Source organism: Barbatula barbatula (genome assembly GCF_947034865.1).
Source record: "Barbatula barbatula genome assembly, chromosome: 10".
NCBI classification, from domain to species: Eukaryota; Metazoa; Chordata; class Actinopteri; order Cypriniformes; family Nemacheilidae; genus Barbatula; species Barbatula barbatula.
In genome coordinates, this window is record NC_136773.1 from 24,192,818 (window position 1) to 24,216,804 (window position 23,987).

The 23,987-nt window shown below is 44.1% G+C and overlaps 1 protein-coding gene across 1 annotated transcript in view; it reads left to right on the forward strand.

Annotated features, from left to right (window-relative positions):
* Positions 1-10,031: 10,031 nt before the first annotated feature.
* The window catches only part of fbn1 (fibrillin 1), a 47,653-nt gene continuing 33,697 nt past the window's right edge, over positions 10,032-23,987 (forward strand). The window contains exons 1-6 of the mRNA XM_079466243.1: positions 10,032-10,183; positions 10,348-10,551; positions 16,786-16,868; positions 17,342-17,440; positions 21,425-21,520; positions 21,608-21,703. Of these exons, the coding sequence (XP_079322369.1) occupies positions 10,364-10,551; positions 16,786-16,868; positions 17,342-17,440; positions 21,425-21,520; positions 21,608-21,703 (562 nt within the window). The 5' untranslated portion in view covers positions 10,032-10,183; positions 10,348-10,363. The remainder of the gene's footprint in view (positions 10,184-10,347; positions 10,552-16,785; positions 16,869-17,341; positions 17,441-21,424; positions 21,521-21,607; positions 21,704-23,987) is intronic.

Sequence of the window (23,987 nt, forward strand, 5' to 3'; positions counted from 1 at the left end):
TCATCATTCACTCGCCCTGTCATCATTCACTCGCCCTGTCATCATTCACTCGCCCTGTCTTCATTCACTCGCCCTGTCATCATTCACTCGCCCTGTCTTCATTCACTCGCCCTGTCATCATTCACTCGCCCTGTCATCATTCACTCGCCCTGTCATCATTCACTCGCCCTGTCATCATTCACTCGCCCTGTCATCATTCACTCGCCCTGTCATCATTCACTCGCCCTGTCATCATTCACTCGCCCTGTCATCATTCACTCGCCCCTGTCATCATTCACTCGCCCTGTCATCATTCACTCGCCCTGTCTCATTCACTCGCCCTGTCATCATTCACTCGCCCTGTCATCATTCACTCGCCCTGTCATCATTCACTCGCCCTGTCATCATTCACTCGCCCTGTCATCATTCACTCGCCCTGTCATCATTCACTCGCCCTGTCATCATTTCACTCGCCCTGTCATCATTCACTCGCCCTGTCATCATTCACTCGCCCTGTCATCATTCACTCGCCCTGTCATCATTCACTCGCCCTGTCATCATTCACTCGCCCTGTCATCATTCACTCGCCCTGTCATCATTCACTCGCCCTGTCATCATTCACTCGCCCTGTCATCATTCACTCGCCCTGTCATCATTCACTCGCCCCTGTCATCATTCACTCGCCCTGTCATCATTCACTCGCCCTGTCATCATTCACTCGCCCTGTCATCATTCACTCGCCCTGTCATCATTCACTCGCCCTTTCATCATTCACTCGCCCTGTCATCATTCACTCGCCCTGTCATCATTCACTCGCCCTGTCATCATTCACTCGCCCTGTCATCATTCACTCGCCCTGTCATCATTCACTCGCCCTGTCATCATTCACTCGCCCTGTCATCATTCACTCGCCCTGTCATCATTCACATCGCCCTGTCATCATTCACTCGCCCTGTCATCATTCACTCGCCCTGTCATCATTCACTCGCCCTGTCATCATTCACTCGCCCTGTCATCATTCACTCGCCCTGTCATCATTCACTGGCCCTGTCATCATTCACTGGCCCTGTCATCATTCACTCGCCCTGTCATCATTCACTCGCCCTGTCATCATTCACTCGCCCTGTCATCATTCACTGGCCCTGTCATCATTCACTCGCCCTGTCATCATTCACTCGCCCTGTCATCATTCACTCGCCCTGTCATCATTCACTGGCCCTGTCATCATTCACTCGCCCTGTCATCATTCACTCGCCCTGTCATCATTCACTCGCCCTGTCATCATTCACTCGCCCTGTCATCATTCACTCGCCCTGTCATCATTCACTCGCCCTGTCATCATTCACTCGCCCTGTCATCATTCACTGGCCCTGTCTTCATTCACTCGCCCTGTCATCATTCACTCGCCCTGTCATCATTCACTCGCCCTGTCATCATTCGCCCTGTCATCATTCACTCGCCCTGTCTTCATTCACTCGCCCTGTCATCATTCACTCGCCCTGTCATCATTCACTCGCCCTGTCTTCATTCACTCGCCCTGTCATCATTCACTCGCCCTGTCATCTTTCACTCGCCCTGTCATCATTCACTCGCCCAGTCATCATTCACTCGCCCTGTCATCATTCACTCGCCCTGTCATCATTCACTGGCCCTGTCTTCATTCACTCGCCCTGTCTTCATTCACTCGCCCTGTCATCATTCACTCGCCCTGTCATCATTCACTCGCCCTGTCATCATTCACTTAGCCCTGTCATTCACTCGCCCTGTCATCATTCACTCGCCCTGTCATCATTCACTCGCCCTGTCATCATTCACTCGCCCTGTCATCATTCACTCGCCCTGTCATCATTCACTCGCCCTGTCATCATTCACTCGCCCTGTCATCATTCACTCGCCCTGTCATCATTCACTCGCCCTGTCATCATTCACTGGCCCTGTCATCATTCACTCGCCCTGTCATCATTCACTCGCCCTGTCATCATTCACTCGCCCTGTCATCATTCACTCGCCCTGTCATCATTCACTCGCCCTGTCATCATTCACTGGCCCTGTCTTCATTCACTCGCCCTGTCATCATTCACTCGCCCTGTCATCATTCACTGGCCCTGTCATCATTCACTCGCCCTGTCATCATTCACTCGCCCTGTCATCATTCACTCGCCCTGTCATCATTCACTCGCCCTGTCATCATTCACTCGCCCTGTCATCATTCACTCGCCCTGTCATCATTCACTCGCCCTGTCATCATTCACTCGCCCTGTCATCATTCACTCGCCCTGTCATCATTCACTCGCCCTGTCATCATTCACTCGCCCTGTCATCATTCACTCGCCCTGTCATCATTCACTCGCCCTGTCATCATTCACTCGCCCTGTCATCATTCACTCGCCCTGTCATCATTCACTCGCCCTGTCATCATTCACTCGCCCTGTCATCATTCACTCGCCCTGTCATCATTCACTCGCCCTGTCATCATTCACTCGCCCTGTCATCATTCACTCGCCCTGTAATCATTCACTCGCCCTGTCATCATTCACTCGCCCTGTCATCATTCACTCGCCCTGTCTTCATTCACTCGCCCTGTCATCATTCACTCGCCCTGTCATCATTCACTCGCCCTGTCATCATTCACTCGCCCTGTCATCATTCACTCGCCCTGTCATCATTCACTCGCCCTGTCATCATTCACTCGCCCTGTCATCATTCACTCGCCCTGTCATCATTCACTCGCCCTGTCATCATTCACTCGCCCTGTCATCATTCACTCGCCCTGTCATCATTCACTCGCCCTGTCATCATTCACTCGGCCCTGTCTTCATTCACTCGCCCTGTCATCATTCACTCGCCCTGTCATCATTCACTTCGCCCTGTCATCATTCACTCGCCCTGTCTTCATTCACTCGCCCTGTCATCATTCACTCGCCCTGTCATCATTCACTCGCCCTGTCTTCATTCACTCGCCCTGTCATCATTCACTCGCCCTGTCTTCATTCACTCGCCCTGTCATCATTCACTCGCCCTGTCTTCATTCACTCGCCCTGTCATCATTCACTCGCCCTGTCATCATTCACTCGCCCTGTCATCATTCACTCGCCCTGTCATCATTCACCATCGCCCTGTCATCATTCACTCGCCCTGTCATCATTCACTCGCCCTGTCATCATTCACTCGCCCTGTCATCATTCACTCGCCCTGTCATCATTCACTCGCCCTGTCATCATTCACTCGCCCTGTCATCATTCACTCGCCCTGTCATCATTCACTCGCCCTGTCATCATTCACTCGCCCTGTCATCATTCACTCGCCCTGTCATCATTCACTCGCCCTGTCATCATTCACTCGCCCTGTCATCATTCACTCGCCCTGTCATCATTCACTCGCCCTGTCATCATTCACTGGCCCTGTCATCATTCACTCGCCCTGTCATCATTCACTCGCCCTGTCATCATTCACTGGCCCTGTCTTCATTCACTCGCCCTGTCTTCATTCACTCGCCCTGTCATCATTCACTCGCCCTGTCATCATTCACTCGCCCTGTCATCATTCACTCGCCCTGTCATCATTCACTCGCCCTGTCATCATTCACTCGCCCTGTCTTCATTCACTCGCCCTGTCATCATTCACTCGCCCTGTCATCATTCACTCGCCCTGTCATCATTCACTCGCCCTGTCATCATTCACTCGCCCTGTCATCATTCACTCGCCCTGTCATCATTCACTCGCCCTGTCATCATTCACTCGCCCTGTCATCATTCACTCGCCCTGTCATCATTCACTCGCCCTGTCATCATTCACTCGCCCTGTCATCATTCACTCGCCCTGTCATCATTCACTCGCCCTGTCATCATTCACTCGCCCTGTCATCATTCACTCGCCCTGTCATCATTCACTCGCCCTGTCATCATTCACTCGCCCAGTCATCATTCACTCGCCCTGTCATCATTCACTCGCCCTGTCATCATTCACTCGCCCTGTCATCATTCACTCGCCCTGTCATCATTCACTCGCCCTGTCATCATTCACTCGCCCTGTCATCATTCACTCGCCCTGTCATCATTCACTCGCCCTGTCATCATTCACTCGCCCTGTCATCATTCACTCGCCTGTCATCATTCACTCGCCCTGTCATCATTCACTCGCCCTGTCATCATTCACTCGCCCTGTCTTCATTCACTCGCCCTGTCATCATTCACTCGCCCTGTCATCATTCACTCGCCCTGTCATCATTCACTCGCCCTGTCATCATTCACTCGCCCTGTCATCATTCACTCGCCCTGTCATCATTCACTCGCCCTGTCATCATTCACTCGCCCTGTCATCATTCACTCGCCCTGTCATCATTCACTCGCCCTGTCATCATTCACTCGCCCTGTCATCATTCACTCGCCCTGTCATCATTCACTCGCCCTGTCATCATTCACTCGCCCTGTCATCATTCACTCGCCCTGTCATCATTCACTTCACTCGCCCTGTCATCATTCACTCGCCCTGTCATCATTCACTCGCCCTGTCATCATTCACTCGCCCTGTCATCATTCACTCGCCCTGTCATCATTCACTCGCCCTGTCATCATTCACTCGCCCTGTCATCATTCACTCGCCCTGTCATCATTCACTCGCCCTGTCATCATTCACTCGCCCTGTCATCATTCACTCGCCCTGTCATCATTCACTCGCCCTGTCATCATTCACTCGCCCTGTCATCATTCACTCGCCCTGTCATCATTCACTCGCCCTGTCATCATTCACTCGCCCTGTCATCATTCACTCGCCCTGTCATCATTCACTCGCCCTGTCATCATTCACTCGCCCTGTCATCATTCACTCGCCCTGTCATCATTCACTCGCCCTGTCATCATTCACTCGCCCTGTCATCATTCACTCGCCCTGTCATCATTCACTCGCCCTGTCTTCATTCACTCGCCCTGTCTTCATTCACTCGCCCTGTCATCATTCACTCGCCCTGTCATCATTCACTCGCCCTGTCATCATTCACTCGCCCTGTCTTCATTCACTCGCCCTGTCTTCATTCACTCGCCCTGTCATCATTCACTCGCCCTGTCATCATTCACTCGCCCTGTCATCATTCACTCGCCCTGTCTTCATCTCTCAAATGATCTTTTGTGTTCTGCAGAACAGTCGTACAGTTTGAAGACACAGGAGATCTTTGTGTAGTTTTGTTGTACTGACAGAAAGTCATTTGGACTATTGCAGGATATAATAAACTCGTTTGACTAAGTTTTGTTTAGTCATGATTTCTCTTTTGCATTTATGCGGCAGGTGGCGCTCGGGCATCAGCGCAGTGAGAATGTAAACAAAACTTTACGTGAACATTAAACTGCATATAAATATAATATCGCGCACATGGCGATTTACATGATGTTGTTCTTTCTTCGCAGAACAAAGACTTAAATTCGAGTGGAGCAGCTCGAGCGCTCGATGACGTCAGACAACGCCTCACGTAAAACCTTCTATTTCTTCTCTCTCTGTCTTTTGTAACCATGTTTTGTGGCAGATTGTCGTTTGTATTATTATCGTAGATTTCATTTTGATTTGTGACATAGATTTGATGATGATGTACAGTCAGCTGTGGCCTAATGGTTAGAGTGTTGGTCTTGTGATCAGAAGGTTTCTGGTTCTAATCTCAGTACCAGCAGGTCATGACTGAAGTGCCCTTGAGCAAGACGTCTTACCCCTGATTGCTCTGCAGTAATGTGCCACTGTAGAAAACTACTTGTAAGTCACTTTGGATAAAAGCGTCTGCCAAATGAATAAATGTAAAATGTAAATGTACAGTATGTGCACTGGATGCAGTGATGTCACGTGATTTTATTGAAGTAAAAAGCATTAGATGATTTAATGTTGTTGTTTTATTTCATCTCTCTCTCTCTCTGTGTGTGTGTTGGTGTGGTCGCTCCGCTGGCAGACCTCAGTGTTTGCGGGGCTTTCCAGAATTCCTCAGCCCATGTGTTGTAGACTGAAGTGAATGCTGGGAACAGAGGTTTGGTGCTTCTGATTTTAATCTTCAACAGCTCAATGTTTACAACAGTGGCACGTGTGATTGAGGATGTTTTACAGTGTGATGGTTGAGTCTGCCTACAGCATTAATGAACACTTTGATTAATGGCTGAAGTGAAGATTGATGAGTTACAGGTCAGTTATAACACTGCATTCAACTCAACTGCAGCTCCTTTCATTTCAGGACAGACGCTTGGCATCACTCATCTAAAGCATTCATGCCAAGAGAAGTGGCATCATTTCCCATCATGCACCACCGGAGGTAGTCACACTTTGAGTTTTGATGTTCAGTGTGTGAGTTTCACTGGCGTGTAAGAGTCCCGCTGTAAAACCTCAAAATATAAAACAATATATGTCAGTCTGCAGATAACCATACGCTGCTCTGTTTGTCGACAATAAACACACACAAACACACGCAGACAGATGTGGTGTGTGTAATGCTGTCAGCTTAACGGAAGATGAAATGAGCCGCATCATTAAATGCGTCCGGCAGCCAACAGTGACACAGATTGAGAAATATGCAGCCCAAAGGCTGTTGTGTGTGTGTGTAGCATTAATTGTTATCTCTGAGCTCTTATTTTCAGGAGTCAGATAACAGAAGTGTGTGTGCATGTGTACCTGTTTGTGTGCGTGCGTGGGTGCGTGCGTGTATGCGCGTGTGTTCGTCCGTGCGTGCGTGTGTGTTTGTTCAAGTCTGCGGGCGTATGCGTGGATGTGTGTGTGTGCGCGTGCAATGATGTGACATCATTGAGTGTGTGGTTTTATTTTTCTTGGGTGTTTAATGTGTGATGGGCGTGTCTGTGTGAGTCAGTGTGTGACTGTGACATCACACTGTGGTTGGCTGTTGTGTTGTAGATGTCGCACATAAAATCAGTTTATATGTTTTGAGATGTTTAAGTGATGATCACACGTGATTCTGGTCATTTCTTCTGTGTTTGTTGCACACGGGCTATTCACATGCGATGAATGAAACCGTGAGTATTTGTGTAAATCATTCTTCTGTGTTCTAGTGACTCAGATGGATAGAATTCGTATGTTTATGATGTGAATTTTTCACTTTCAGGTTTGGGAGCAGTTGAGCGTGGAAACAAATGCTGTTTGATTTCTGAAGACATCAGTCCAGTGATAGCGAGCCGTGTGAGAGCACATGTGACTGCACGTATGATCCGCACAAACACTACATCAAGCTCTAGATGGTGAAGAATGTTTCCCTGCGGCCCGACACACACATACGAATACACAAGAGAACTCTAACACAAAACAGATCGTGTTGTGATTCTCACAGACATTCTGCTCTCTGTCTGCAGATCTCTTCCTCTGATTCTGATTATCCACAGCGACACAACACCAAACACTTGTTTATCTCATTCGTGACATTACACGTCAATTGATTCTGCTTGTGTTCTCTGGACGTTGATTTGAGATCCAACGCCAGCTTGAAGATCAAAGGAAATTAAAATAAACTCGTTGATTTAAACCAGTCGCAGGCAATCTCACCGTCGTTTGTTGTTTTTGACCCTGCTGAATATTGAACAAGCGTAATTGTCTTTGATCAAAGAAAAGTGAAACAAGACGAGAACGACTGTTGATATGGAGTTAGCTATCGGTCTGGAAAAGGTTACAGAGAGTCTGGCACTGTACAGACCAACAGCGAGCGTCTAAATGAAGAGCTCTTGGAACAGTAGTGAAACTCCCCAAGAGCGACTGTACTGCCAAGAGTTCTCTGAGAGTGCAAAGGAAAAAAACATCCAGGCCGTCCCTAAAGAATCCTGCAAAAACATCTAGACAATTGGGCAGAGATGTGATATCCGAATCAGAAAGACATTCTTTAAGTGTCATCAACGTAAAAAGCATGAGATAAAAAACACTTCATGAATGAGCTGCTTTTAGTTTAAGTGACTGTAGGTCATGGGGTGAGAGGTGCTCTTCTAAAAAACATAATAAACACTTCCTGACCAAGACCGTCCACAACCTGAGGTTCACATCATGAACCGTCATTAATCATCTTTGATTCGCTGATTCGGTCAGGTGTCTCATCCTCACTGTCCAACGGAAATAAAGACAGACACACAGGCTCCTGAGCCAAAGACTGTAAACAGTGTGAGAAAGTTTGAGTAAGACGCCCCACCCCGCTCCTCCATCCGTCTGCCATCTGCATGAGGCCGGGACGCCTTTACTGAGTCACGTGCAATGAAAGAGAGAGAGAGAGAGAGAGAGAGAGAGAGAGAGAGAGAGAGAGAGAGAGAGAGAGAGAGAGAGAGAGAGAGAGAGACAGAGAGAGAGAGAGAGAGAGAAAGAGAAAGAGAAAGAGTGAGAGAGAGAGAGAGAGAGAGACAGAGAGAGAGAGAGAGAGAGAGAGAAAGAGAAAGAGAAAGAGTGAGAGAGAGAGAGAGAGAGAGAGAGAGAGAGAGAGAGAGAGAGAGAGAGAGAAAGAGAGAGAGAGAGAGAGAGAGAGAAAGAGAAAGAGTGAGAGAGAGAGAGAGACACAGAGAGAGAGAGAGAGAGAGAGAGAGAGAGAGAGAGAGAGAGAGAGAGAGAGAGAGAGAGAGAGAGAGAGAGAGAGAGAATTCCTTTGAAAAGTAGGTCAGTATATTGGCCCATCTGTTTCAGCCATAGCAGACACAGCTCAAGAGAAAGTAAACACAGAGAAATACTGCAAACCTTTGTGTGCTTTTCATCAGCCTTGAAGCCGACACGCTACTAGACCTTGAGACAAACCACCGGCCCCTGAAGAACAATATCAATAACACACACAACTACACCATCAACTACAACTTTGTTTCAAGGACCCGGAAGGTCTCGCGAAGACGGTGAATCTGTGATGCTTAAACGTTGTCTGACTTTAAAACAACTTTAACAAAATACACGTGAGTCACTTGTGTCCAGTGAGTGTTGGGTGTGATCCACATGATCTGTTTCCTCCAGCGGCTCACTGCTCTTCCTGAATCACTCTTGGATGGACTCTGGTTTAGGGAGTTGCGGATCATCGAATGGCAGCGGGATGGTTCATTCCTCCTTACGCTCTTTAATAATCGTAACAATGACATCTAATGGTGCCACAACAACAACCCAGTGTCCCAGGGCAGTGGTTCTCAAACATTTCTGTTGTATGGTCCCCCCCCCATAATCTTAAACGTATTTCAGTTATACAATGTAGAAATGACCACCATTTCTTTTGGTTAGTGGTTGTGTGTTTCTGATGTTTCATTGGATAACATTTATGATAAATATCTATATTTCATAATTGCCACAAAAACTGTGGCCCCCGGGATCCATCTTGGCGCCCCCACTTTGAGAACAAGTGTTTCAGAGAACATTCTTGTGTTGTGTCACATCCCAGAGAGCTCATGAAATAAAAAGTACTTTGTGAGCTCACATTATTCATTTTGTGGTAAACAAGTTATTTTTCTAGAAGGCATTTCTTATAGTTCAATGGTCTCCCACAGATCCTTTTTCTCGACTGTTGAAACACTGTACTGTAAGTGTTTGTTATGTCACAGGCCACTGCGTGCTGTATCCTTTATCCGTGTCCTCTTGATATAAACCGTGCTGGAATATATTGTGTTGTTAGATTTCAAAAATCATTTCACATCTCTTTTGTTCCTTCATTGTGTATTGTTCGCGTCTCTTATTACAGGAGTGAAGGCGCTGCCAACGATGCGCGCTCCCGCGGCAAACCAAACAATGGGAACGAGCACTAGAGATGATGCTGCAGCACAAATATGAGGCGCGCTCCCGATGAAACCTACGTTAGGTGCGTACTGAAAAACGTTAATTCGTCAGAAAAATCTAACTATTGTGATAAATTAAACATGGTGTTAAAAAAAACGTGATTACTATAGTTAAACCATGGTAACCATATCCATGATATCATGCTAAATGTGTCAAACACAATGAAGTAAACGATTTCTATATACCAACTAAACGTAATTCGCGCAGGATATCGCGAGTGTTCTCAGCTGCTAATGGACGAGATTTGAGTGAGAGGCTGAGCAGCAGCGGCACTGATGCAGTGAGTTACGCAGTCGTGCATTATTCAGCCTGCAACACTGTGTGCTCCACATCTGCCACTTCTTCACTCCCTCCACAGCCTGACAGCTCTGAGCAGACACTTAAAAGCCTTTGTTTTTCACCGCGTGTTGGATTATTACCTCATCTTCATCCTCTTCATCATCATCTACCGGAGGTACAGAAACTTTACCTCAGTTTTATTCTCTGCGATTAAACTTACTCTCGTGTTGTTCTTACTCGGATTCCACAGAAAACCATAGCGAACACATATTTTGTCATGTTTGTTAAGTTTATGTTGTAATGGTTTATTGTTATTAATGTAAGTTGTTGGTCGTGCAGCGGGAGCGCGCGCAGGATGAGGAGCCTGCTCGCGTTCGCGGCGAGACTCTCGGCGCTCGTGTCGCTGTATGTGTCTGCGCAGACGCTGGACGCGCGCGCAGACGAAGCAGTGCAGATGCCTGTTGCGAGCGCAGACAGAACATCAGAACAGACGACAGCGAGCAGATCTAAGCGGCTTGGCGGCGGACAGGACGTTCTGAAGGGGTAAATCATCACTTTACTATAGTAAACTTTACCTCACGCTTGAAATGTCTCTGCCCTAGTTACAGTGCTGAAGGGGTAAAGCAGTGCTGAAGGGGTAAAGCATCACTTTACTATAGTAAACTTTACCTCACGCTTGAAATGTCTCTGCCCTTGTTACAGTGCTGGAGGGGTTAAGCATCGCTTTACTATAGTAAACTTTACCTCACGCTTGAAATGTCTCTGCCCTTGTTACAGTGCTGAAGGGGTAAAGCATCGCTTTACTATAGTAAACTTTACCTCACGCTTGAAATGTCTCTGCCCTTGTTACAGTGCTGAAGGGGTAAAGCATCGCTTTACTATAGTAAACTTTACCTCACGCTTGAAATGTCTCTGCCCTTGTTACAGTGCTGAAGAGGTAAAGCATCGCTTTACTATAGTAAACTTTACCTCACGCTTGAAATGTCTCTGCCCTTGTTACAGTGCTGGAGGGGTTAAGCATCGCTTTACTATAGTAAACTTTACCTCACGCTTGAAATGTCTCTGCCCTTGTTACAGTGCTGAAGGGGTAAAGCATCACTTTACTATAGTAAACTTTACCTCACGCTTGAAATGTCTCTGCCCTTGTTACAGTGCTGAAGGGGTAAAGCATCGCTTTACTATAGTAAACTTTACCTCACGCTTGAAATGTCTCTGCCCTTGTTACAGTGCTGGAGGGGTTAAGCATCGCTTTACTATAGTAAACTTTACCTCACGCTTGAAATGTCTCTGCCCTTGTTACAGTGCTGAAGGGGTAAAGCATCACTTTACTATAGTAAACTTTACCTCACGCTTGAAATGTCTCTGCCCTTGTTACAGTGCTTAAGAGGTAAAGCATCGCTTTACTATAGTAAACTTTACCTCACGCTTGAAATGTCTCTGCCCTTGTTACAGTGCTGAAGGGGTAAAGCATCGCTTTACTATAGTAAACTTTACCTCACGCTTGAAATGTCTCTGCCCTTGTTACAGTGCTGAAGGGGTAAAGCATCGCTTTACTATAGTAAACTTTACCTCACACTTGAAATGTCTCTGCCCTTGTTACAGTGCTGAAGGGGTAAAGCATCACTTTACTATAGTAAACTTTACCTCACGCTTGAAATGTCTCTGCCCTAGTTACAGTGCTGAAGGGGTAAAGCAGTGCTGAAGGGGTAAAGCATCACTTTACTATAGTAAACTTTACCTCACGCTTGAAATGTCTCTGCCCTTGTTACAGTGCTGGAGGGGTTAAGCATCGCTTTACTATAGTAAACTTTACCTCACGCTTGAAATGTCTCTGCCCTTGTTACAGTGCTGAAGGGGTAAAGCATCGCTTTACTATAGTAAACTTTACCTCACGCTTGAAATGTCTCTGCCCTTGTTACAGTGCTGAAGGGGTAAAGCATCGCTTTACTATAGTAAACTTTACCTCACGCTTGAAATGTCTCTGCCCTTGTTACAGTGCTGGAGGGGTTAAGCATCGCTTTACTATAGTAAACTTTACCTCACGCTTGAAATGTCTCTGCCCTTGTTACAGTGCTGAAGGGGTAAAGCATCACTTTACTATAGTAAACTTTACCTCACGCTTGAAATGTCTCTGCCCTTGTTACAGTGCTGAAGGGGTAAAGCATCGCTTTACTATAGTAAACTTTACCTCACGCTTGAAATGTCTCTGCCCTTGTTACAGTGCTGGAGGGGTTAAGCATCGCTTTACTATAGTAAACTTTACCTCACGCTTGAAATGTCTCTGCCCTTGTTACAGTGCTGAAGGGGTAAAGCATCACTTTACTATAGTAAACTTTACCTCACGCTTGAAATGTCTCTGCCCTTGTTACAGTGCTTAAGAGGTAAAGCATCGCTTTACTATAGTAAACTTTACCTCACGCTTGAAATGTCTCTGCCCTTGTTACAGTGCTGAAGGGGTAAAGCATCGCTTTACTATAGTAAACTTTACCTCACGCTTGAAATGTCTCTGCCCTTGTTACAGTGCTGAAGGGGTAAAGCATCGCTTTACTATAGTAAACTTTACCTCACACTTGAAATGTCTCTGCCCTTGTTACAGTGCTGAAGGGGTAAAGCATCACTTTACTATAGTAAACTTTACCTCACGCTTGAAATGTCTCTGCCCTTGTTACAGTGCTTAAGAGGTAAAGCATCACTTTACTATAGTAAACTTTACCTCACGCTTGAAAAGTCTCTGCCCTTGTTACAGTGCTGGAGGGGTTAAGCATCGCTTTACTATAGTAAACTTTACCTCACGCTTGAAATGTCTCTGCCCTTGTTACAGTGCTGAAGAGGTAAAGCATCACTTTACTATAGTAAACTTTACCTCACGCTTGAAATGTCTCTGCCCTTGTTACAGTGCTGAAGGGGTAAAGCATCGCTTTACTATAGTAAACTTTACCTCACACTTGAAATGTCTCTGCCCTTGTTACAGTGCTGAAGGGGTAAAGCATCGCTTTACTATAGTAAACTTTACCTCACGCTTGAAATGTCTCTGCCCTTGTTGCAGTGCTGAAGAGGTAAAGCATCACTTTACTATAGTAAACTTTACCTCACGCTTGAAATGTCTCTGCCCTTGTTACAGTGCTTAAGAGGTAAAGCATCGCTTTACTATAGTAAACTTTACCTCACGCTTGAAATGTCTCTGCCCTTGTTACAGTGCTGAAGAGGTAAAGCATCGCTTTACTATAGTAAACTTTACCTCATGCTTGAAATGTCTCTGCCCTTGTTACAGTGCTGAAGGGGTAAAGCATCGCTTTACTATAGTAAACTTTACCTCACGCTTGAAATGTCTCTGCCCTTGTTACAGTGCTGAAGGGGTTAAGCATCACTTTACTATAGTAAACTTTACCTCACGCTTGAAATGTCTCTGCCCTTGTTACAGTGCTGGAGGGGTTAAGCATCGCTTTACTATAGTAAACTTTACCTCACGCTTGAAATGTCTCTGCCCTTGTTACAGTGCTGAAGGGGTAAAGCATCACTTTACTATAGTAAACCTTACCTCACGCTTGAAATGTCTCTGCCCTTGTTACAGTGCTTAAGAGGTAAAGCATCGCTTTACTATAGTAAACTTTACCTCACGCTTGAAATGTCTCTGCCCTTGTTACAGTGCTGAAGGGGTAAAGCATCGCTTTACTATAGTAAACTTTACCTCACGCTTGAAATGTCTCTGCCCTTGTTACAGTGCTGAAGGGGTAAAGCATCGCTTTACTATAGTAAACTTTACCTCACACTTGAAATGTCTCTGCCCTTGTTACAGTGCTGAAGGGGTAAAGCATCACTTTACTATAGTAAACTTTACCTCACGCTTGAAATGTCTCTGCCCTTGTTACAGTGCTTAAGAGGTAAAGCATCACTTTACTATAGTAAACTTTACCTCACGCTTGAAAAGTCTCTGCCCTTGTTACAGTGCTGGAGGGGTTAAGCATCGCTTTACTATAGTAAACTTTACCTCACGCTTGAAATGTCTCTGCCCTTGTTACAGTGCTGAAGAGGTAAAGCATCACTTTACTATAGTAAACTTTACCTCACGCTTGAAATGTCTCTGCCCTTGTTACAGTGCTGAAGGGGTAAAGCATCGCTTTACTATAGTAAACTTTACCTCACGCTTGAAATGTCTCTGCCCTTGTTACAGTGCTGAAGGGGTAAAGCATCGCTTTACTATAGTAAACTTTACCTCACGCTTGAAATGTCTCTGCCCTTGTTACAGTGCTGAAGAGGTAAAGCATCACTTTACTATAGTAAACTTTACCTCACGCTTGAAATGTCTCTGCCCTTGTTACAGTGCTGAAGGGGTTAAGCATCGCTTTACTATAGTAAACTTTACCTCACGCTTGAAATGTCTCTGCCCTTGTTACAGTGCTGAAGGGGTAAAGCATCACTTTACTATAGTAAACTTTACCTCACTCTTGAAATGTCTCTGCCCTTGTTACAGTGCTGAAGAGGTAAAGCATCACTTTACTATAGTAAACTTTACCTCACGCTTGAAATGTCTCTGCCCTTGTTACAGTGCTGAAGGGGTTAAGCATCGCTTTACTATAGTAAACTTTACCTCACGCTTGAAATGTCTCTGCCCTTGTTACAGTGCTGAAGGGGTAAAGCATCGCTTTACTATAGTAAACTTTACCTCACGCTTGAAATGTCTCTGCCCTTGTTACAGTGCTGATGGGGTAAAGCATCACTTTACTATAGTAAACTTTACCTCACGCTTGAAATGTCTCTGCCCTTGTTACAGTGCTGAAGGGGTAAAGCATCGCTTTACTATAGTAAACTTTACCTCACGCTTGAAATGTCTCTGCCCTTGTTACAGTGCTGATGGGGTAAAGCATCACTTTACTATAGTAAACTTTACCTCACTCTTGAAATGTCTCTGCCCTTGTTACAGTGCTGAAGAGGTAAAGCATCGCTTTACTATAGTAAACTTTACCTCACGCTTGAAATGTCTCTGCCCTTGTTACAGTGCTGAAGAGGTAAAGCATCGCTTTACTATAGTAAACTTTACCTCACGCTTGAAATGTCTCTGCCCTTGTTACAGTGCTGAAGGGGTAAAGCATCACTTTACTATAGTAAACTTTACCTCACGCTTGAAATGTCTCTGCCCTTGTTACAGTGCTGAAGGGGTAAAGCATCACTTTACTATAGTAAACTTTACCTCACGCTTGAAATGTCTCTGCCCTTGTTACAGTGCTGAAGGGGTAAAGCATCACTTTACTATAGTAAACTTTACCTCACGCTTGAAATGTCTCTGCCCTTGTTACAGTGCTGATGGGGTAAAGCATCACTTTACTATAGTAAACTTTACCTCACTCTTGAAATGTCTCTGCCCTTGTTACAGTGCTGAAGGGGTTAAGCATCGCTTTACTATAGTAAACTTTACCTCACGCTTGAAATGTCTCTGCCCTTGTTACAGTGCTTAAGAGGTAAAGCATCGCTTTACTATAGTAAACTTTACCTCACGCTTGAAATGTCTCTGCCCTTGTTACAGTGCTGAAGGGGTAAAGCATCACTTTACTATAGTAAACTTTACCTCACGCTTGAAATGTCTCTGCCCTTGTTACAGTGATTAAGAGGTAAAGCATCGCTTTACTATAGTAAACTTCACCTTACGCTTGAAATGTCTCTGCCCTTGTTACAGTGCTGAAGAGGTAAAGCATCGCTTTACTATAGTAAACTTTACCTCACCCTTGAAATGTCTCTGCCCTTGTTACAGTGCTGAAGGGGTAAAGCATCGCTTTACTATAGTAAACTTTACCTCACCCTTGAAATGTCTCTGCCCTTGTTACAGTGCTGAAGGGGTTAAGCATCGCTTTACTATAGTAAACTTTACCTCACGCTTGAAATGTCTCTGCCCTTGTTACAGTGCTGAAGGGGTTAAGCATCACTTTACTATAGTAAACTTTACCTCACGCTTGAAATGTCTCTGCCCTTGTTACAGTGCTGAAGGGGTAAAGCATCGCTTTACTATAGTAAACTTTACCTCACGCTTGAAATGTCTCTGCCCTTGTTACAGTGCTGAAGGGGTTAAGCATCGCTTTACTATAGTAAACTTTACCTCACGCTTGAAATGTCTCTGCCCTTGTTACAGTGCTGAAGAGGTAAAGCATCGCTTTACTATAGTAAACTTTACCTCACGCTTGAAATGTCTCTGCCCTTGTTACAGTGCTGAAGAGGTAAAGCATCACTTTATTGGAATAAGGTTTATTCCTTACACTTTAAGGTTTCTTGACAGGAGAAAAGTTTATTCAGGCTTTAGCTGTCTGGGATTTATTAAACTGAGCGAGCTGGAAACGTCATGCAGATGAATGAAGTGAACTGCGGAATCTAGTGAATGTACATGTTTCATCAGCTCAGATCAGCTAATGATTTTAAAGTCATTTTCCAGTAATGAACTGTAAACCAGAACTACTGGAAAAGTAATTTACTGGAAGAGTCATTAGACAACTGCGACAGTTTCAAGTGACATTAGGAATGGGTGCATGTGACCAGCAGGAGCTGCTGTTTTTGTACATATTTTGTTGTTTGTTTGGAGAGACGCTGCATATTTGTCCGGTGTGTCATGCATTGCTGATCCCAATAAAACACGCCATAATCACATATTCTGTATTAAATCCACTTTAAATGGTAAATATTTAGATGAAGTCAGTATGTTGTTCAGTCTACTCTAATACTCTAGTCCCAGTTTGAAAGCAGGCCAAGTTTGTTGGTATTTTGTGAAGTGAAACATGCTTTTTATTTGTGCAGGCCGAACGTCTGTGGCTCTCGTCACCACGCATACTGCTGTCCCGGATGGAAGACCCTGACCGGGGGAAACCAGTGCATTGTCCGTGAGTACTTATTAACTTCCTGTTTGATGTGTGCAGGTATGGTAGAAGATATTGCAAACACGCTATTATGAGCTTCATGAGAAAAGCTATCACGTGTGGCGATTGTTTACTTCATTTTTAGTTCACGCTTATTTTTTTCTTTTTTCCTCTAAATGAATAGAATAGCAGCGTGCAGGAAAGCTGTTGCGCTTATTGTGTTGTGTGATATCTGCAGTATGTGTGCCGTGGTGGGTGGGGTGATGTTGTTTACATGTGAAGGTCAGCGGTGCTTACAGTTCACTGAAGAGAGTCACAATGGTTCACCATTCTTTGACCTTAAATAAACTGTGTTTACATGATTATCAATGTTGTGTAAATGACTGGAAGTCCACTGTCTGTTACTCAACATACTTGGGAATGAATGTGCATGTGAACTTTAAGATACAGGCATACACGTTAAAATCACAGTCAATGAAAGAAACTGTTTTTCTCAGCGATTTGCCGTAGCTCCTGTGGTGATGGATTCTGCTCCAGACCTAATATGTGCACATGCACGAATGGTCAGATTTCCCCCACCTGTGGAACCAAATCAGGTACTTAAACTCAGTTTAAATCTTAATACAGCTAAATGTATTAGAAATTATCATACTTTGTTTTCAGTTCCTTTTTCTTGAAATGCCATGTTTTTGTCCAGTCTAGGTTAGGTTCCAGTTCTGACACACAACTCCTTTTGTTTGATGGATGTTTCTGGAACCTTTGTTTTACATGGTTCACATGCACTATGTACATGCTCCTCGTACCTAGTGGTCAAATCATATGGGTTCAAAGGAGTAGTTCACTATAAAATGAACATTTCATGATAATTCACTCATGTCATACAAGCCGTACGAGTGTTTATTTCTTTTGTAGAAAACAAATTGAGGTTTTTGAGGAAAGGTTCCCGGGGTTCTTCTCCATATGGGGACTGTTGGTTAAGATCCAAATTTCTGTTTCATAGCAGCTTCAAAAAGCTACACGACATCAGCCGATGAATAAGGGTGTTGTCTAGCCAACCGATTGGTCATTATCCAAGAAAACTAAAAATTATATACTTTTCAAACATAAATACAAGGCTTACATTGCCTCCGCGATCCATGTCCACGACTTCCATATTATGCAATGCCGTTGGAAAGGTCTATGTGACGTAGATTTAAACAGATTTAATCATCCCTAACATGCACACAAACTGACCATTTTAAACAATAATCTTGCACAAAGACATATAACGTGCAATTCAACATAAAAAAACTGTTGAACGGTCTTCTTTCTCCACACTCGTAAAAACTGGGTCAGAACTTCCGCTTAAGTCATGCGTGACCTTTCCAACGTCATAACCGAGTACTTAAAGTAAAGTCATGGGCGCGCTACATTGAGGCCCAAATTTTTTCGTGTTCTTAGAAAATGACCAATCGTTTGGCTAGTTAACACACTTATTCATCGGCTGGTGTCTTTTAGAGCGTTTTGAAGCTGCAATGAAACTTAAATTTGGACCTTAACCAACCGCCCCGTTTAAGTGCATTTCATGGAGAAGAACCCTGAGAAAGCTTTCCTCAAAAGCCTCAATTAGTTTTCCACAGAAGAATTGAACACTCGGACGGATTGTATGACATGAGTGAATTATCATGAAATTTTAACTACTCCTTCTAGTGCCAGATGATCAACATAATATAAATCATCAATTATCAGTGTTGAGTAGAAACCAACACTAGTGAGAACCGTAACCTCAGTAGCAGAAAGTGCAAATCCTACAAGATTTTTTGGTGGGTTCTGATGTGTGTGTGTGTGATGGGTTCTGATGTATGTGTGTGTGTGATGGGTTCTGATGTGTGTGTGTGTGATAAAATCTGATGTGTGTGTGTGATGGGTTCTGATGTGTGTGATGGGTTCTGATGTATGTGTGTGTGTGATGGGTTCTGATGTGTGTGTGTGTGATAAAATCTGATGTGTGTGTGTGATGGGTTCTGAAGTATGTGTGTGTGTGATGGGTTCTGATGTATGTGTGTGTGTGATGGGTTCTGATGTATGTGTGTGTGTGATACGTTCTGATGTATGTGTGTGAGATTGGGTTCTGATGTGTGTGTGTGTGATGGGTTCTGATGTATGTGTGTGTGAAGGGATCAGAAGTGTGTGTGTGTGTGATGGGTTCTGAAGTATGTGTGTGTGTGATGGGTTCTGATGTATGTGTGTGTGTGATGGGTTCTGATGTATGTGTGTGATGGGTTCTGATGTATGTGTGTGTGATACGTTCTGATGTATGTGTGTGAGATGGGTTCTGATGTGTGTGTGTGTGTGTGTGTGTGTGTGATGAGTTCTGATGTATGTGTGTGTGATGGGATCAGAAGTGTGTGTGTGTGATGGGTTCTGATGTATGTGTGTGTGTGATGGGTTCTGATGTATGTGTGTGTGATGGGTTCTGATGTATGTGTGTGTGATGGGTTCTGATGTATGTGTGTGTGTGATGGGTTCTGATGTATGTGTGTGTGATACGTTCTGATGTATGTGTGTGAGATGGGTTCTGATGTGTGTGTGATGGGTTCTGATGTATGTGTGTGTGATGGGATCAGAAGTGTGTGTGTGTGTGATGGGTTCATAAGTATGTGTGTGTGTGTGATGGGTTCTGAAGTATGTGTGTGTGTGATGGGTTCTGATGTATGTGTGTGTGATGGGTTCTGATGTATGTGTGTGTGATGGGTTCTGATGTATGTGTGTGTGTGATGGGTTCTGATGTGTGTGTGTGTGATGGGTTCTGATGTATGTGTGTGTGTGATGGGTTCTGATGTATGTGTGTGTGATGGGTTCTGATGTATGTGTGTGTGATGGGTTCTGATGTATGTGTGTGTGTGATACGTTCTGATGTATGTGTGTGAGATGGGTTCTGATGTGTGTGTGTGTGATGGGTTCTGATGTGTGTGTGTGTGATGGGTTCTGATGTATGTGTGTGTGAAGGGATCAGAAGTGTGTGTGTGTGTGATGGGTTCATAAGTATGTGTGTGTGTGTGATGGGTTCTGATGTATGTGTGTGTGTGATGGGTTCTGATGTATGTGTGTGTGTGATGGGTTCTGATGTATGTGTGTGTGTGATACGTTCTGATGTATGTGTGTGAGATGGGTTCTGATGTGTGTGTGTGATGGGTTCTGATGTATGTGTGTGTGATGGGATCAGAAGTGTGTGTGTGTGATGGGTTCTGATGTATGTGTGTGTGTGATGGGTTCTGATGTATGTGTGTGTGATGGGTTCTGATGTATGTGTGTGTGATGGGTTCTGATGTATGTGTGTGTGTGATGGGTTCTGATGTATGTGTGTGTGTGATACGTTCTGATGTATGTGTGTGAGATGGGTTCTGATGTATGTGTGTGAGATGGGTTCTGATGTGTGTGTGTGTGATGGGTTCTGATGTATGTGTGTGTGATGGGATCAGAAGTGTGTGTGTGTGTGATGGGTTCATAAGTATGTGTGTGTGTGTGATGGGTTCTGAAGTATGTGTGTGTGTGATGGGTTCTGATGTATGTGTGTGTGATGGGTTCTGGTGTATGTGTGTGTGATGGGTTCTGATGTATGTGTGTGTGTGATGGGTTCTGATGTATGTGTGTGTGTGATACGTTCTGATGTATGTGTGTGAGATGGGTTCTGATGTGTGTGTGTGTGATGGGTTCTGATGTATGTGTGTGTGATGGGATCAGAAGTGTGTGTGTGTGTGATGGGTTCATAAGTATGTGTGTGTGTGTGATGGGTTCTGATGTATGTGTGTGTGTGATGGGTTCTGATGTGTGTGTGTGTGTGTGATGGGTTCATAAGTATGTTTGTTTGTGAGATGGGTTCATAAGTATGTGTGTGTGTGTGATGGGTTCATAAGTATGTGTGTGTGTGTGATGGGTTCATAAGTATGTGTATGTGTGTGTGAGATGTGATCTGATGTGTGTGATGGGTTCTGAAGTATGTGTGTGTGTGATGGGTTCTGATGTATGTGTGTGTGATGGGTTCTGATGTATGTGTGTGTGATGGGTTCATAAGTATGTGTGTGTGTGTGATGGGTTCTGATGTATGTGTGTGTGTGATACGTTCTGATGTATGTGTGTGAGATGGGTTCTGATGTGTGTGTGTGTGATGGGTTCTGATGTATGTGTGTGTGATGGGATCAGAAGTGTGTGTGATGGGTTCATAAGTATGTGTGTGTGTGTGATGGGTTCTGATGTATGTGTGTGTGTGATGGGTTCTGATGTGTGTGTGTGTGTGTGATGGGTTCATAAGTATGTTTGTGTGTGAGATGGGTTCATAAGTATGTGTGTGTGTGTGATGGGTTCATAAGTATGTGTGTGTGTGTGATGGGTTCATAAGTATGTGTGTGTGTGTGATGGGTTCATAAGTATGTGTGTGTGTGTGATGGGTTCATAAGTATGTGTGTGTGTGTGATGGGTTCATAAGTATGTGTGTGTGTGTGATGGGTTCATAAGTATGTGTATGTGTGTGTGAGATGGGATCTGATGTGTGTGATGGGTTCTGATTTATGTGCTCAGTAATGTGTAATGTTTTTCTTCAGTTCAGAACTGTAATATCCGCTGTGTGAATGGAGGCACTTGTTTGGAGGAGACGTGTTTGTGTCAGAATGGATTCAGTGGAACTCACTGCGGCCAGCGTAAGACATCCCATAATAACACACACACACACCCATCATCTGTACTTACACAATGATTTTAGTGAGATTTTCTCTGTTTGTCTTTAGCGGTGTGTGAGTCTGGCTGTCTCAACGCAGGCCGGTGTGTCGCTCCAAATCGCTGTCTGTGTAATTATGGCTTCACTGGGGCTCAGTGTGAACGAGGTAAAACACGCTCAAGCTCACCCTCACACACACTCAAACTCTTTGTTATGTGATTTGTTGTGTTCTGCTGTACCTGACTGTATCTAGAGCAGTGGTGAAGAAAACAACAGACAGAAGTCCCTTCCCCATCCACCCAGAACAACTCTATGTGTCTGCATGTGTGTCACTGTTATGAGCTGCAGATGTGTTTGTGATACAGGACAGATCGTTCTGTTTGTCTGTTGCTGGAATGTTTAAATACATATTTGTGCCTAACAACAAGTATAACATGTCTTTATGACACACACTCAGAACATATGCTGTTCCTGCAGGAATGAAGCAGTTTCTTTTGACATCTCAAGACAGTTAACTGAAGTCACAGCTAAATACTTTGTAATTTGTTTTGAAGCTATTCATCCCCCCTCATTTTATTCACATTTTGTTATGTTGCTGCCTTATCTTAAACTACTTTAAATAAATAAAATATAGATTGATCTACACTCCATGCACAATAATGACAAAACAAAAAAACGATTTGTGACAACTTTGCAAAGGTATTAAAAATGAAAAACTGAAATACATCGCATAACAAAACAAGATTCAGAAACAAGATTCTCTGGTCTGATGAATCTCAGTTTCATTCATCATGTCAGGAGAACACCAGGCACTGCTCAACACCTGTACAATACCTCTCAACAGTGAAGTGTGGTGGACACAGCATCATTATGTGGGGTGTTTTTCAGCTGCAGGGGAATTTGTCAGAGTAGAAGAAAAGCTGAACAGCACAAAAAAATACAGAGATAATGATCATGAAAACCTAGCCCAGAACATTCAGAACCTCAGACAGGGCAGAAGGTTCATTCTCAAACATGACAGTGGTCTTAAGCACACAGCTAAAACAATGCAAGAGTGCTTATGGACAACTCCGTCTATATCCTTCAGTGGCCCAGCTAGAACCCAACTGGACATCTCTGTTTAAAACTGAAAATGTCCATCTACTATTGATCTCCATCCAACCTGACAGAGTTTGAGAGGTTCTGAGAACAATGGCAGAAAATTGCCAAATGCAGATGTGTAAAGCTTGTCACATCACACCCAAAAAGATTTGGTGCTTTAACCATCTTCTTAGGGTAGAGTTAAGGGTATGAATAACTATACAATGTACTTATTTGAGTTTTTTAGCTTGAATAAATGAGCAAACAAATCTGTTTTGTCGTTATTGTGCATAATAATTCTGTGAATGGAGGCACTTGTTTGGAGGAGACGTGTTTGTGTCAAAATGGATTCAGTGGAACTCACTGCGGCCAGCGTAAGACATCCCATAATAACACAGATTCATTTAAAAAATCTTTTTTAAAGTAGTTTAAGATCAGGCAGCAATATAACAAAATGTGAATAAAAGGAGATGAGTACTTTTGCAAGGCACTGTATTTCAATCAGTCAGACTAGTGTGTGTTTTTTGTGTCGGTGTGCGTGCGTGCATGTGTGTGTACGTGCGTGTGTGAGTGTGAGTTATGACAAAAAACTGAGCTTTTCTCACAAATAAAGTTAGTCGCTCTCAGGATCACACAGGTGTTGATATTCACATGAACTAGAGACATCATCCACTAATGTTTGACACATACTTTTATCTTTCATCTGTCTGCTTTCTATATATCGATTTCACTAGAAACAACCTGTTCTTTATATGTGTGGATGTGCTGTCTTTCTAATAAATGACATGTGCTCTGTCTCTGTTTACATCTGATATCATCACCTGTCTGAGCTGATCTAATCACTAATGCTCATCACTAAATACAGGTGTGAACACCGTCCAAATGACCGTCTGTGTGATCCATCAGCTTTATAAATAATAAAAAACACATGTGATTTTTTTTGTGAGTTTCATGTGAGCTATACAGCTTTGTAAGTGTAAGTCTTTTATTGAAACACTTTGTTACAATTGACTCCAATAATGGATGACGAGTGTTCCACCTGCCTTGCAAAAGTATTCATCCTGCTGACGGTTACTGGACAGGTCGTGTTTCTGATCATGTGGCTGCTAGTTTTTTTGGGAACAACTGTAAAACGTGTAGAATTCATCTTTAAATGTTGTTCAGTTTGGATGAATTTATCAGGCATTTTCTTCTCAAAAACAGAAGAACTTCTCTAGCACTGTTAACAAGAAGTACACATCTGGCTATTATTACACAGTTGACAGGTTTCGCTGGTTTCTTTGAAGTCTTCTAAATGAACTGTGAATCTGTTTAACACACACACACACTGTTCCGGATGACCCTCAGCTGCAACATTATGGTCAAATCTT